At 41.9% G+C, this 16,846-nt stretch overlaps 1 protein-coding gene across 12 annotated transcripts in view; it reads left to right on the top strand.

Annotated features, from left to right (window-relative positions):
• LOC120557451 (dedicator of cytokinesis protein 3-like) overlaps positions 1–16,846 on the top strand; it is a 297,285-nt gene that overhangs the window by 139,256 nt on the left and 141,183 nt on the right. For all 12 annotated transcript variants that reach the window (XM_039797775.1, XM_039797784.1, XM_039797783.1 and 9 more), the window contains exon 5: positions 15,320–15,375. In XM_039797775.1, the coding sequence (XP_039653709.1) occupies positions 15,320–15,375 (56 nt within the window). The remainder of the gene's footprint in view (positions 1–15,319; positions 15,376–16,846) is intronic.

Raw genomic sequence — 16,846 nt, 5'->3', positions numbered from 1 at the left:
CAACATATAGGTGCATGTTATTTTTTTTTTTTTTTCCTGTCATCTTCTTAGCCAAGGTGCAGTTGGAAGTGGTTTTAGCCTGCAGCGGAAGATGTGCACACTTTCAGCTGTCCTTATGTCAGCGTTGTTGCTTGTTCCACCTTTTTGGAGCTGATACTCACTAATACATTTCTTTACAGTCTTTCCTACATTATTACTAGTACAAAGTTGTATGTATTTTTTTGTAATTTGGTTTTCAGTAATGTTCAGTGTGTAAAAGAAAATAAAAACGTTTTTTGTGTCAGTTCAGACTTGAGGTGGCAGGAAAGTTTAGATGCTTTGGATGGTGTCTGTTCATAAACCAGCATGGATGGAATGCAGCGAGTTAAATATGTCAAATAGACCTGAAACAAAGGCGGAGCTCGCTAACGTACAGGATGCTGCCTGTCAGGGTGGACCTCTTTACTCAGACTGCTGTTGCTGGTAGTTCCTTCTCTCTCTCTCTTCTATCTCTCTCTCTCTCTCTCTCTCTCTTTCTCTTTCTTATGCGTTACATCTGTTTGTGTGTGTTGTGGACTTTGTCTGCTCTGCATTGAGCTGACACAGGTAACATGCTCTTTTAGAATAAATGTCCTTCTCTCGATAAACAGCATTACAACAGCATCCCTGAATTCAAAGGAAGGCTCAAAGCTATCGATCACTGAAAAGAAATCCACCTGTATCACAGGTTGGACATCTGAAAGCAAAAAGAGGAAGAGAGGGGAAAAAAAGATGAGGAGGTGAGATAGATGTTTGGTTTTGGTGTGTTTTATCACTCTGCGATGTCGAGCTCCTCACCGCAGCCACAAACCGGCCATAAAAGGCTCCTCTCTGCAGGGAACAGAGAGTGGGGATTACACCTGGCACAATACAAACTTGGTTTAGACCACTCTGTGAGCTGCCAGTAAGTGTGTCTTGAGTGCGCCTTGTATGCAATTTAGAAATGGACAGAGGATCTATTCAGACTCAGACTGAACACAAGGTGAAGAAGTAGAAGTCTGTAGACTGTTGACATCTCCTAAATGGAAATGAGAGACATGAAGACAGACGCGGGGGTGTATAAAGCGACACTTTGACATCAAACAACTGCACAGAGATGTGGGAAAACTATAGTGCAGTTTGTTCTGAGTGAGAACCCACTCTTCCCCAACAATGAAGGCCCTACCTTGTTTGGTCCGGAACTAAAGCTGTGAAACCTCCCTGGACCAAAGTCTGGACCAAACAGCTGGACCTTGGTCTGACGAAAAAGAGTGTCTTAGTCTGGATCAAATGGAACCATGGTCCGGTTCGTTGCTAGTGTGCAGCATTTTGTGGATGGTTTGGACTTTCAACAAATTAAAGGAAGTGCTGGATAGGGCTGGGTATCATTCAAAAAATGTTGATACCGGTCGGTACCAATTCCAATACTGTGACTTCGATACCAGTTACTAAACGCTACTTTTTTTGATACCAATTTAATGAAACAAAAAAAAATAATTACAACATATTACATTACGGCACAAATCTTTTGATTTATTTTGCGGCTCCTACTGCGTGAGCCGAGTCTCTGTGCTCATTTTTATTTTATAAAATATTTTTTTAGACATTATTTGGCTCACTCTGACAAGATTTACTGCTAAGGTTTTGAAATTGGGTATTAAGTGACGAGGAATGTTTCGATACTCGATACTTTAGAGGCAATTCGGTCGGTGCCTAAAAAGTATTGAATTCTGTACCCAGCCCTAGTGCTGGACGTAGGTATGTCATGTAAGTTAGGGATAATGTAGAGCATTATTGACAATTAGAACCCCGACAGGGTGATGCAGCGGGGTCAGCCCTATGTTCCCACAGCCCAATGGTCCCACAGCCCTATGGTCCTACAGCCCAATGGTCCCACAGCCCAATGGTCCCACAGCCCAATGGTCCCACAGCCCTATGCTCCTACAGCCCTATGCTCCTACAGCCCAATGGTCCCACAGCCCTATGCTCCTACAGCCCAATGGTCCCACAGCCCTATGCTCCTACAGCCCTATGCTCCTACAGCCCTATGCTCCTACAGCCCAATGGTCCCACAGCCCTATGCTCCTACAGCCCAATGGTCCCACAGCCCTATGCTCCTACAGCCCTATGTTCCCACAGCCCTATGTTCCCACATTTCTAAGATTTTTCTTAAAATTAGGCCCTATGTTTCCACAGCCCTATGTTCCCACATTTCTAAGATTTTTCTTAAAATTAGGCCCTATGTTCCCACAGCCCTATGTTCCCACATATCTAGGACATTTTCAAAATTAGGTCTCATGTTCCTACATTTCCCTTCAATTTAAGCGCTATCCTCCCTCAACATTTTTTGGGTAAGGGGTTAGGGGGATACAATCTGATACAAATTCATGAAAAAGGAAATGTGGGAACATAGGGCCTAATTTTGGAAAAAAATCTTAGAAATGTGGGAACTGTGGGAACATATGGCCTAATTTGGAAAATAAATCTTAGAAATGTGGGAACATAGGGCTGTGGGGAACATAGGGCTGTTGGAACATAGGGCCTAATTTTCAGTGAAAAAAGAATCTTAGAAATGTGGGAACATAGGGCTGTGGGAACATATGGCCTAATTTGGAAAAGAAATCTTAGAAATGTGGGAACATAGGGCTGTGGGGAACATAGGGCTGTGGGGAACATAGGGCTGTGGGAACATAGGGCTGTGGGAACATAGGGCTGTGGGAACATAGGCACGCTCCCGATGCAGCCTGATTGAATCACCCTGAAGGCGTTCAATTTGCAATCATGACCGTCTCGCTCTACATTATCCTGCTTATTACACGGCTACTCATACAGAGGTTCCCCACTGATGAAGCCTGGGTCCCGCTCGGCACGGTTACCTTTACCGCGGATAAGCACGGCTCTCCGGGGAACTGATTTTATTGATTTTAAAAATGGTCCGTCAGTCTATGGTGAAAACTCAATTTCAGATGCTTATATTCAGCAATTTCCTTATGTTCTCTTAATTACCATAATGACTCAAATTTAAGACACCAGAGCAACCCATAATGCAACACTCTCTGTTACACCGGCACTCTCTCCATTCAAATAGAATATTTCGACAGCGTGAACTCGCGAATGTCTGGTCCTCGAATATAAGACGACCCCCATATTTTCAAACATAATTTCCAGAAAAAGAGAATGAAATCAGACCGAGGCTGAATGAGTCGTTCCCCTCATGTGTATCTGATGCCTAATGATGATCTAATCCGAGTGAACATTAGACAGATGACTAACAGGCTACCTACATGTGATCTGTAGTTGATTGATTACAGTGGAGTTTTTTCTGAGACGACAAATGGAGACAGCAGACATTATACTGGCACTTTTAAATAACTCAGCTCAGCCAATACTGACACTTGATATCAACTTACAACAAAAGAAGTGTAACCGTACCTTGACCTACATTTAGGGAGAGATTGCAGTCTAAACTCAAAAGACTCAGGAACGGCTACAAATGCATTTGGAAAGACACCGGTACAGAACTGATGCTTTTGTTTATTGTTACGCAGAGTGTGTGTGTCTTTTGGACACGGCTGTCAGTTTGCATAGCTGCGAAGTACGACTAGATGTGAACTGTCTTCCAAAAATATCATCCAGGGTCAGCGGTTTTAAATTCAACAGGGCGGCCTGCAATGTGAAAACAGAGCGATATGAATATTTATACATTCGTTATGGCTCTCCTTGCCTTTTTAGAATCTCATTGCGGTGGAAATGTCTCCCTCAGACTATTTAGAAAAGCGCTCATTGTTGAAGAATTGTTGAAGAATCCAACCACAACAAAGGAGGAAGATGTACAGTTGTGATGTAATCACTGTAATTTTATCATCTGAGCCGAGTCGTATTCAATTATAGACCCGAGTGCATTATGAAGCTGCTTACACAATCCTTTTTTTCTCGATCGCAACGAGGACAATGAACCGAGCCGAATCAAAAAGAAGAGCTCAGAACAGAAGAGAAAGAAGACGCGAGGGGTGGAAGACAAAGTCTGCGAGGACAGTAGAAGGACGACACAGAGGAGAAGAAAGAAAGGTAAAAGAGAGGAGCGGAGAGTGAAGCACAGCTGCATTGTGACAAAACCGACCGGAACACAACGAACGACAGTTTATCAGAAGCTCGGCAGCAGGTGCGATAAGAATGAAACACAAGCGAGTGTAATTACTGTACAGCGGGGAAGAGGAAGAATGTGCTATGTGATTGTAATAAGACAAATCACAGAGAGAAGGAAGAAAAATGAGAGGGGGGGGGGAAGGCTACGATGACCTCCGACTACGGTTAATCGTTTTCAAATCGAAAACGCGATTAGAATAAATTAGCTAATTGCGAAGACCGCATTTAATCGAACGTGAAATATAAATGCTGGTATAATGTTACACATCCCTGATTGTTAGCAGAAAAGTCCTGTTTTCAGGGGCTCATTCATTTATGTTATATTACTTTATTTAAAGCTATAGTGCGTAGTTTCTGTCTCCCCCATGAGGAATTCTAAGTAATGACAACAAAACGATCGGCGCGTCCACATGATACAAGCCTTCCGTGATCGTGCACATATAATGGTAAGTATGTTGTTGGGTGTCATTGGGCATTTTTAAATGGGTATATGGAAATCCTGGAGCTTTCTTAGTGGGTATACTGCGTATCACGTAGACTACACCACTGGTGCGGATTAATCGCTGGCACCTGGATCGTCCCGCCAAACCCCGTTCAAAAACCTTGCAGTGAACTTCAGGAAAGTGCCTAACACACTCGACTGTCCTGCTGTTACACACGTAAACTAAACACAGACAGCTGCTTGGTCCTGGGCTCACGGCAGTGCGACACTGAATAAATACAGGGGAAACGCAATGGATATTTGGTGTGATTTTTTGCATTGACATATATATGTACCGCGCCGACACAAGAGAGGAATCCATTTTGGCATTGAACTCTGAGCAAGAAAGTGAATCGAACTTACAACATTACATTACAAATAAAATAATTGGTATCGCCATTCAAATAACTCTTCTTATCAGGTAAATTACAATGGCAAACAATATATTTCTCAGCTAATTATGTCACTTACAGTGATCTCCTTACCCTACATCACTCCTCCAGGAACCTAAGATGTTCTAATCAGGTCCTTTTAGCTATTCCACAGTCTCGGATGAAAACAAAGGGGGATCGTGCCTTCTCCGTTGTGGCCCCCGAGATTCTGGAACATTCCTATTAGGTCCTCTTCTACTGCCGAGATCTTTGAACGGCCAAATCTGATTTGATGGATACAGGTCTATAAAACGTTTCTTGTGCAGCACTTAACACGCCGGCCTCCATGTGTGTTGATAAGTGCTGAGTCGGGAGATCTCTCTCACCCACCGGAGCTAGAGGTCACGTTGAGATGAGTGTGCTCAACGAGCTAAAGAAGGCGAAACCAAACCCATTAACCACGATGCAATCTGCTGATGTTTTCAACTAGGACATGAACTTTGGTGCAGTGTTTGATAGCCCTGTGGTCTACTGACTTGGATAAGGGTTCATAAATGCTTTAAGCTCAATGCAGTGATATTTAAAGTGTGCTTTTTTAAAAATATGATATGGCCTTAGTTCTCTACCACGACTAAGTGGTCACCACCCACTGTCTTTACAAGTAGAGATCAGCGAGGACTCTCTTCCACTTCAATCTGTGCTCTAACTTTTTGTTCCTTTCACAGCCGATGCCCTGCTGCTGAACTAAAACATTGTTTTGAACCCTTGTGTTGTCTTCCTGTCGACCGTGCAACTTTGTGTTTTTCTGGGTGGAAATTTCAACATTTTGTTGTTCTTTTTCTACACTTTTCTCAACGTTTTTCTCGATTTTATTCCAATTTGTTTGTCACTTTTTCCCATATTTTTTGGTCACTTTTTGGCATTTTTTATTTATGTTTTTATAATTTTTTTCCCAAATTCTTTTGTCACTTTTTTTAACAAGTTTTTAATCACATTTGGCAATGTTTTTGATGGAATTTTTGCTCATTTTTTCCAAATTTATTTTTGTCACTCTTTTAAGCGTTTTTAAAAAGAATTATGTTGAATTTTTTTTCCTGCGTTTTTGTAGCTTTTTCCAACATTTATCACTTTTTTCAACGTTCTTTTGTCATAGTTCTGATATAGAAAGTTTTTGTAAACAGGTCAAATTTGGCCCGAGGACAACAGAAGGGTTAATACCTCACTTCTGCCTCTTACTTTTTAAGATTATATACAAACCCCTTCCTGTGCGTCCTGCATGTAGAAACTGTATTGAAGTATTTGTGTTCATTTCAAGCATTGTGTGTTCTTAAATCCAGTTCTACCTGTCTGATGTAAAATGGGACATTAACACTGTGACTAATCTGGAATATTTGAGCTGCTGCTTTACTGAAAACACCTCGTCAAATTTAGGGCAGCATTCACGTCCAATCTGTCTCCGTCATCAAGCTGAAGCCATCTTTTTTAGACAGATAATCCTGTGGAAATTTAAAGTGGTTCGGCAGCTTGGTGAAAGCCAGATTTCGGTGAAATCACTCGACTTGACTGTCAGTTATACATAATTTAAAGTGCCCATATTATGAAAAAAATCTGGTGCTTCCACGCGCATACAAGCTTGAAAAAAAAAAACATCCATTCTGTTTTGAGTGAGATACGGTTTCTGGATGTGTCCTGCCTTCAGTCTCCGGGTGAGCTGGTCAAAATCGGCAGGGCTTTCTACGTCACTAGCAGAAACGAGGGGGCTATCCTTAGCATGCTAGCGCTAGCATGCTAGCTCGTTCTGAATGGCAAAACACTGCTACAACAACAAAGAAGTCCGTGAAGATGTCTCACTCTGTAGCTAAAACAGAGACCTGAACACACAAGGTGAAAAGAGGAGCTGCAGCAATGTGCAGTACAACAAAAATATGGTGTTTTTTGAAAATTAAACCATGTAAACCTTTTCCGCTTCCTTCCAGGATGAATGTTGACGTTGTTTCCATTTCGGATGCTATCTGTGATACTTTGCCGGCTTGGTTGCCTACATTGTCTGGATGTTCCAGGCGCCAATCTTTAATTTTTTTTTGTCGGAACGTCAAGACGGGAAAAAGACTGATTCGGACTGAGTTTTATGACCACCTTACACCCAACGATCGAGACGACGGGAGCGCAAAGACTCTCATCATTTCATTCTATTATCGGAAATTAGTCTCGAAAAGTCGCTTGAAAAGGTTGGCGATAGTCGATTAGTTGACTAATCGGTTGTTTTGGTTTTGGTCGACTAAGATTTCTTCAGTCGATTAGTCATTTTTTATGCTTTTTTTCGTGCTGAATGATTTACTTCCAAGAAACGTCTAAGCACATCTCAGTTCAACACAAGAATTAAACTGGTGCATCTGCATGATTCTTTGTGGAGAAACTCAGTTTGACAGATCTGTTGATTAACCCTCCTCTTGTCCTCGGGTCTGACCCATTTCTGACCCATTTTCAAAAAGTCTCTATATCAGAAATTTAAGTTTCTTTCAACCAATTTTTTCAGAACAAAATAACATTACATGTCATTTAGCTGATGCTTTTATCCAAAGCGACTTGCAATTTCTATATACTGTACGTCAGAGGAACGTCTCCCACACCAAAGGCACGTGTCATATCCACTGCTCCACCACCATATAATGTGGATGGTTCCATACAGCACTCTTCACAAGTCAAATAAATGGTCAGTTGTGGCCGGGTTGGCTCACTGGGTAGAGCAGGTGCACATATACTTGGAGGTTTATGCCTCGACGCAGAGGTCCAGGGTCCGAATCTGACCTGTGGTGATGTTGTCGTTGTCATGGTCCACGGGAAGGCAACACAAGGGTTAAATCAACTAATCACTTAGTCGACAAAATCATACGAGTGTTAGTCGACTTAGAATTTCTTTGTTCTTTCTATCTACACACATGCTCCATTACTGTATATTACTTCGTTAATGGCTAAATCATATGCAAGTAACAATGCATGAAATCCAATCCGTTACGTGTCACAGAGAACGTCTGAGCCCGGGAAACCATGGAAACGAGAGCCTCAATTCCCTTTACACAGTCGGACGTCGCACGACACGGTATATTAGCGTATAAATGGGAAAGCGAGCCCATTTTGTTTGCATAAACAGACGCACATTTGCATTCAATCTCACATATAGACAATAGAGCAGACGCGGCGGCGCTCGGGGTATTTAGGTGGATAATAAACTATTATTTGTATTTGCTCTGATTTGTCTCCTGGACCATTGTGGGGAAACAAACAATTGGATGTTCTGCACTTTTTAAGACCGGTGAACGTCTGTTAGGATTTACAGGTTAGAAAGAAGGAGGCAAGGGTCTGCGTATATCTCTTCGCCACAGCCCCCCCTTTGTCTTCTCCACCGTGCATCTCTTCGTCTCTTCTTTTCCTTTAACTGTATGTAGAAAGGCGTCACATCTGACGTGTGATTGGCCCCTGGAAGACACTTTAAACAGGTCGAAACAAGGTGGTGCACGGTATTTGCGGCGGCTGACTGCTCCGGAGGGAGACTGTGTTATTTGTGGGTGGATGATGTTTTTACTGCAGCCTTGTTCCTCCTCTCTTGTTCGCTCGCCCTCATGCTCCGGCTTCTGTATCTGTTTTATGCTTTCTCTCGTCTTTCTCTGTGTCTGATGACCTCGTTCACCTTTATGTTCGTCTTGTCTCCGTCTCCCTCTTCTCTCTCTCTCTCTCTCTCTCTCTTTTTGTCTCACAAAATGACCTTTTTTAAGTGAACCGCTGTTTCAACACCATAAGCTAAATTGGGAACAACAAATCGCGTGCTCACACACACACACACACACACACACACACACACACACACACACACACACACACACACACACACTTTGAGCGTCAGAGAGGAGCCTGAGGGTTTGCTGAATCCACTGACCTGTTAACCATCTACTATCACAACTAACTGCAGAGACAGGAACTGTGTGTGTGTGTGTGTGTGTGTGTGTGTGTGTGTGGTGCGTGCATGCGTGCATGCGTGCATGCGTGCGTGCGTGCGCGTTTTCTGTAGCACGGCTAACACAAAGGCTATTTTGCAGCGGCACCGTGGCTCAATTCGTCGCTTGGCGGCGTCGAAGACAATTGTGATTGGTTTAAAGAAATGCCAATAAACCAGAGCACGTTCCTCTCCCATCCCGGAATGCTGTGTGGACTAGCCAGACCTTCCTCCGCAGCGCTGCGGTGGAAGGCCTGGCTATGCGAGACTAGTCTGACTATGGAGAGGACATTTTCCACACTGTGTGTGTTTCTGGTTCGGAGCAGACAGGTAATTGATGGAGCTCCCTGGAGGCCGGGCCGCCACCTCTGAACCACTCCTGTCAAATGCACGACTAACCACAGTTACTCTATTTCTCCTTAGCACTATTGTTCTTGTCTCTTCGTCTCTTAATAGGTCTCTCTCCGACTCTCTCTCTCTCTCTCTCTCTCTGCCCTCTTCATCCCTTCTAAAAATACATTCACACTTGAATAACAGGGGGAGGTTCTCCCCTGTGTTTTATTATGCCACGCTCAAACCCTAAAAGGTCTTTTGACAGGCGCAGCAGAATGCATCTCTGTCGACAGGAGAAGTTGAATAAGACTGCAGGGTTATTATGCTCGATGGCACTGGGTGGCTTTCTTTCCCCAACCGTTGCAGGCCGAGCTTTCAGAGCACAGATAGGACATTCATCCATACACACACACACACACACGCTTGCACCTAGGGTTGTAATGATACATCATTCTGGATCAATGTATCGATTCAGTCCTCAAAGATCTGATATTATCGATACAAAGTGAAAACATCGATACATATCGTCATCTTGAAGATGCGCTTTTATTTTGAAATTCCCACTTTATATTTACTGTGTTTTTTTTTTATTGAAAACAGTAGTTTGTTTTTAATTTACGGTAAATGTCTGGAAGAGTCTAGTAATGAAATCAGTGAATTACATCATATTTTAGTTGCACTTTATTTTTTAAAGATTATTTTTTGGGGCATTTTGGGCCTTTATTTTTGAGAGGACAGATGATGACATGAAAGGGGAGAGAGAGGGGGGGAAGGACATGCAGCAAAGGGCTGCAGGTCGGAGTCGAACCTGCTGCGTCAAGGAGTAAACCTCTATATATGGGCGCCCGCTCTACCAACTGAGCTATCCGGGCGCCCGTTTTAGTTGCTTTTTGTATGTATATAAATGTAGCCAATTGAGTTAAATGGGCTAATGTGTCGTCTCGTATCGGGCCCCTGAATTGAATCGAAATCGATCGTGGCAGACTTTGTGATATCTGTAAATATAATATCGTTGTCCAAAGAATCAACGTAATACCGTATTGTGATAAAACATATGATTTACACCCCGACAGTACTTGCACCTAAGCTAATACTGTATGGATGTTTTCTGAATCGGCATGTAGGCTGGCTGACAACTGAGGGAACACATAAATAGGATCCTAACACACACAAACATACAGTAGAGGATGTTTTTATACATGAACGAACAACCGAGCACAAATACACCCACCAATGTAAAGTCCTGAAATAGATTCCCTCCTCTCTGCGTCTGCTCTTCTTTCCCTCAGTAGACCGCTGCAGCACCAGCTCCACTTTGTTCATTCAACAGCTTTTTCTTTCTACACTCCCCAATTTCCATAAAAATATGTACCGAGCCACTTGAGATACAAAGATTTAATGCCACAAAATACATAATTGCTTCCACACTGGAGGAGGACTACTGCGTGTAGCATTTATAGTGTGTAAAAGACAAAGTAGTGCAGAGAGTTTCGTTCCAGGCAGAGACATCAGCGGGTGTCAGTGGGGGCCACGCAACAGGGGCCACGCATGCTGCGGAGGCACTGATTGGCTCGTCAGAGACCTGCGGTGAAATCACTGTCTTACATCTGTCGTGCTGCATCATTAAGGGGGAAATAAAGTAATTTAAAAGTAGCAGAACTGGGCAAGTTGATGAGCAGCATCACGTCTCTCACACATGTCTCTGTGAAACATACACGCTTCTAGGGCTGCAACTAACCAGGGCTGTAGTCGAGTCCACCTCTGTCGAGTCCAAGACCAGGACTAGTCGAGACCGAGTCCAAAGAGGTTCAAGTCCAAGTCAAGACCGAGTCCAAATGAGAGACAGTCAATACAGAGACAGAAAAAAAAAGACCACTTACTTACCTGATAATTTATGTGATGTGAGAGACAGTTTGTCTTCTATTTTAAGATGATAATTTTGCGTTATTTGTATAATCGAAAAGCAAGTGCAGAGTAACACACTATAGGATCAAATTAGTCCATGTTATTTACTTTAAGTATAAAATAAAAATGTTCCCATAGTACAAAGTGCTTGCTGTCATTCTGTCTGTGGCCAAAATGAAAATAACAAGTTTAAAAGTTGATAACTAATCAATTAATCGATTCATTTTTGCAGCTCTAAATGTTTCTACAAACATGTCAGCCAAAACATCTTCATGATGAATGGAGAAATAATGCACAGAAAGTGAGTGGGCACTGAACTGTAAATTAAACATTATGGATTGAGCTTAATTTGCATAAAACAGCCAAACACAAAAGAGTGTTTCTAATCTATATATTTTTCACTAAATCCCTGGCCACCCTAAAGTTAATTGGTACCGCACCGTACTCACTCTAATGAGCCAATCAATCAAGATTAAAGTCAGGAGTTTTACTTTTACGCAACAGTTTGTTTGAAATAAAAAGGTCAAAGTTAGGCATACTAACTAACTAAACGTAAACAAATCCAAGAAATATGCAAAAATATGTAAAATTAAAGCTACAAACTGTATTTTAAAGTGGCTACATGTAACTTTCAGTTTGTGTTGATTCTAGCGGCCGCTTAGGACCAAAGCGGTAGTGTTTTTACATGTAAAAGGTCTTTTCTTTACGGTGCTGTACTGCCAACTGTAGATTTAGGGTTACCGGGAGGTCATATAGTCGCGATGAATGTTTTGCTCAGACAGAAAATCATTAATTTACAATGAGAGAATAAGTTACAGATGCATCGTTGCATTTCAAGTGTTGTGTACGGTAACTTAGCTCGTGAGTTAAACCAGGTATCACTGTCACTGTGCCACGAGCCAAAGCATTAAAGTGCTCATATTATGCTTTTTGGCTTTTTTCCTTTCCTTTATTGTGTTATATATCACTTTGTAACACATGTTATAATGCTCGCCTAGCTGCTAGCGTGGCACGCCCTCATACTCTGCTTCTGACTGGCTAGTAGTCCTTACCTAGGTACTGTCAGGGCACGCCCTCATACTCTGCTTCTGACTGGCTAATAGTCCTTACCTAGCTACTGAGCATGTGCGACTCCCAACAAAGATGTTACAGAAGTGAGATGTCTCACTCTGTAGCTTAAACAGAGAGCTCAACACACCGGGTGAAAAGAGGAGCTGTACAACATGTGCAGTACAACAAAAATATGGTTTTCATCTAAATTAAACCATGTGAACCTGTTCTGATATAACCTCTAAATACAATTATGAACCTGAAAATGAGCAGAATATGAGCACTTTAAGAGATTGTTGTAGCAACCAACGTAATTAATAACTTAGATTAAAGGGGTGATAGAATGCAAAACCGATTTTACCCTGTCATAGTTGAATAACGACAGTTCGGTGGGTAAATAGGACATACATAGAAGCTCAAAGTCCCACTGACACCCCTTTACTATGGAAATCTCATATTTTGAAACTGCCGCTGAAAACGGGCGAATCCCAACAAAGCTGAGTTGCTTACGCAAGCGTCTCAAAATCCGGAACCTTAAGAGAACAGTCACGCCCCAACATTTACATAGGCTACACAACTGACCTGAGATCAGGTAGTCTTCTGAATCTAGCTAGGTCACGCAGATCTCTGTTATTCCATTACAAAATTCACTTCTGAAACTTTTTTATGCGAGAAATCAACCATATAAAGCTCAAATATGGGCCGCTTTACGAAAATGGATGGCTAATTGCAAATCTTCTCTGACTGTGTGTCGGAGTTTAGTGCCGGTGTTGGTGCTGCCTGGGTTGCTACGCCACGCCCCTGACCGCCAGTGTCAGCGAGCTTATTCGCATGTCGCCGCACGCCGCAGGTTCCAGTTAATCTTATAATGGGTATGTGTGTTGAGTTATTTAAACAAACAATCGGGGAAATAAACGCCTCTTGTCCGAGTCTCATTGATAGAGCCGCGGTGAGATAGAGTCCATCAATGAGAGCTAGCTAGCCTCCTCCTAACTCTGACATTCACAAAAATACATTCAATTGAAGTGTTAGCTAAGCTTTGTAAGACCTTGAGGAACCTGTAATATTCATGCCGTGACGAAATTCAAACTGTAAATATACTTTAGTTATGCGAAAGTGAGCAAGCTGCGATATTTCCCCATTGTAATGAATGGGACATATTGCAAGCAGCTGCTCGTCCTACAAAGACGCCTCACGTTCATAAAAATGCCTTAAAATCAAAGTGGCGTGACGAAATTCAAACCGTAAATATATTAGTTATGGCGACAGCTGGCCGCGGAGCCCCGTAGTGCAGTATCCACAAAGGGTGACTTTGCGCTGAGTATGGAGCCCAGCAGGCTGCCGCTTTCTCGTCAGACTGTGTGGAGCTCCTAAAGTCCGACACGTCTTACCAAATTTGCAATTAGCCATCAAATTTTGTAAAACGGCCCATATTTCAGCTTTATATAGTTGATTTCTCGCTTAAAAAAGTCTCAGAAGGGAATTTGGTAATGAAACATTGCAGTGTCTGGAATATGAGATTCTGTCGCTTCTCTAATGTATGTGTATTGGGGATTCGCTCAAACCAATCAGCGTGCGTCTCTAATATGTGCGTATGGCAAGTCGCTCAACCAATCAGCGCGCAGCTCATCTAAATATTCATGACCATACCATATTTGGAAGAAAAGCTCTTGTTACAAATAGGGCCAAAACACAGGGATGCATAAGGGCCAGTAAAATATCAACCAGGCCATTTTCAGCCCAACCAATGTTACATACCCCATTAGGAGACCATAAGGAACAGTGTGAAATACCCTATATAATCATTCTATCACCCCTTTAATGTAGCGCATTTCATGGAACCCACGGATGCTTTACACAAGTAACGTTACAGGTGGACAAGGGCACAGAAAATAGTAAGCCAACACAAACACGGAGTAAAAGGAAAACGTCGGCCCTACATATAGTAACTTAAATTATTGAAACTACTGTTTATTTTTATTTTTAACAGTATTTTTTGAAACCCCAGTTGCTATAATATTACAACCTTTTACAGAGTTTTTACCGTGTTCTGTAGCTGTATTGTGAGAGTTTATATTAAGTCATTAAAACAAAAGGAAGCGACACGGCTGGCATGCCAGCAGCTTGTATTGTAACCTTCACAGCCCCCCCCCATGAATTATTGATCAGTGCACCTCGGAGACACACTGCATGTGCTACAGGGCAGCTAGTCTTCTCTCTACATGTTCTGCAGCTTGTTCTGTCTGTCTGTGTTACAGGTAGGAGAGCAGTGGAGGGTACTTTACAGTAGATTAAATATTCAGAAAATAAGCTTTACTAACTCTAGCATCACGGCTCGAGGGATGGTAAAGTCAATAAGTTGTTCAGTTCACAAAGTCTAAAGTTCAGACTGAAATATCTCCACAAATATGGGATGGATTGCCATGACATTATCGACAGACATTCAGGTCCCCAGAGGATGAATTCTAATGATTTTTGTGATCCGCTGACTCGGCCTTCAGCACTCTGGCATGTGGCAGAAATATCTCAAAGTTTAGTTATGGGAATTGGGGCTGCCCCCTCCTAGTCGATTGGTCGACTAATCGGTTGTTTTGGTCTTAGTCGACTAAGATTTCTTTAGTCAATTAGTCATTTTTTATGCTTTTTTTATGCTGAATGAACTTCTGAGCACATCTCTGGTAAACACAAGATCTAAAGTGGTGCTTTTGCTCGATTCTTTGTGGAGAAACTCAGTTTTACAGATCTGTCGATTAGTCGACGGAGAATTTCTCGAATCAAAGACAGCCCTGATGGAAATAGTGGCAATCCATTTTCTGCCAACTGATGCAGGTCTGTGTGGTGCTAGCTTTTCAGGAGAAAAGGCAGAAAGGATTGTTTTTTGTCTGTGAAAGTGAGTCCCGAGGCTCTTGAAGGTGTGCTGGATGCCTTATTTTCATGAAATGTTAATGGTGCACGTGGCTACATACAATTTATCCTCATTAGTATGAAAAAAATATTTTTTTTGATTCTGGTTTAAATGTTTTTTTTCTGTCTGTGTCTCTCCAGGGAGTTTTCCCAGCCAGCTATGTTCACTTGAAGAAAGCCATCGTCGCCAACAGAGGGTAAGTTCACAACAACAACAACAACAACAAAGTTTCTACACAAGTAGAAAGTAGAGAGTTTCTCCAAAGAGTAAAGAAAACCCGCTTCCTGTTTACACCGGCACGCACATGCCCAATGTGTGTGAGCGGTCATGTGATATGTGTTGTCAGACATGTAAATATGGACGCAGATTAGTTCTGCTACTGGAGCTAAAAGCGTTGAGTGGACGGAGATCGTTTTTGTCTCAAAACGCCGCTTAAAAATGAAAACATACAGTAGTAGTAGTGTAGATGTAGACTAAAGTTGTCATATCGCTGGGAGGAAGAAGTAGTTCATGTGACTGTCTTCCACACATTTTCTTTTTTTATTTGATTTCTGAAATGAATGAGACCCTTCAGCTTGATCCTTTTATCTGGTTATCACTCAGTTCCTTCCTCTGTTTGTTTTTTTCTTGCCTTGCCTTGCCCTGACTGAATCCAAATCAATTTCACTTCACAGGCTGCTGCAGCTTCCAAGCAAAACTTCTATTTGGTCATTTTTTTCTCCTGCTGTGAAAAAGATTTCAAAGTGCTCCGTATATTAAAACCAGGAGCACAGGAGGACAGTAGGGCTGCTCGATTATGAAAAAAAAAATCATAATCACGATTAGTTACCACGATTACCACTCATTGACTTTTAGAAAGATGTTGCAATTATTGAACCTAAAAAACGGGGAAAAAGTCCAACAAATAAACAGTGAAAACACCTAAAACTGTCAAATTTCCCTTAAATACTTTTCCCATTTGGACACTTTTTTTTTCATTCAGAACACAAGACAAAATAAGAGTTTACTTGCAAAACTTGTAATGTGTTTTTGTGATCATTAGGAGCAGAAGTCATAATCGCGATTAAAGTTTGGATTAATTGCACAGCCCTACAGGATATGTGTAATGATTTAATACCATTAGGGTATATGTATCTGTCTGCATCTTTGCCATGGCAACACTGATCTGATAGTGTAAGGAAATACAAACTGATTTGCTCTCCCCTCTCGGGATGACGCCACAGTCGAGTGTACTACTTGCTTTCCCACAGTGCCGGGAGGCCTTTTCTTCTTCTCGTAGCGAAAGCCATTTAAGAGCTAATTTGATGAAATCTGGTTTTTCAGTTGGGATCAGTTGTTTTGAGAGGCACTCTCTCTAAATAAGGTATAAAGCTCCTCGTTTCTGATTCCCTTTCAAGTTCAAGAGTACATATTTTAATACATTTGCATAATGATTGGAAAAAGTTTTTTTTTTTTTTTTTAACTCCAGATTAATCAGAGTTACAGAGCGTGTCTCGATTTGCATAAGAGTTTTTGGATTAAAGGCATGGAGAGTAAATTAATTGGAATTAGTGAATCCTGTATTGTTTTTAAGTAGAGCTCCGGGGCAAAGAACCAGCGGAGAGTTTTTGAGTGGAGAGTCAGAGTGTGTTTTACTGAATCTAGGCGGCTGGTGCATGATGCCAAAT

The sequence above is a fragment of the Perca fluviatilis genome, chromosome 4 (genome assembly GCF_010015445.1).
Source record: "Perca fluviatilis chromosome 4, GENO_Pfluv_1.0, whole genome shotgun sequence".
Lineage (NCBI taxonomy): Eukaryota > Metazoa > Chordata > Actinopteri > Perciformes > Percidae > Perca > Perca fluviatilis.
Note: the sequence above shows the minus strand (reverse complement) of the source record. Positions and strands in the feature narration are given on the sequence as shown.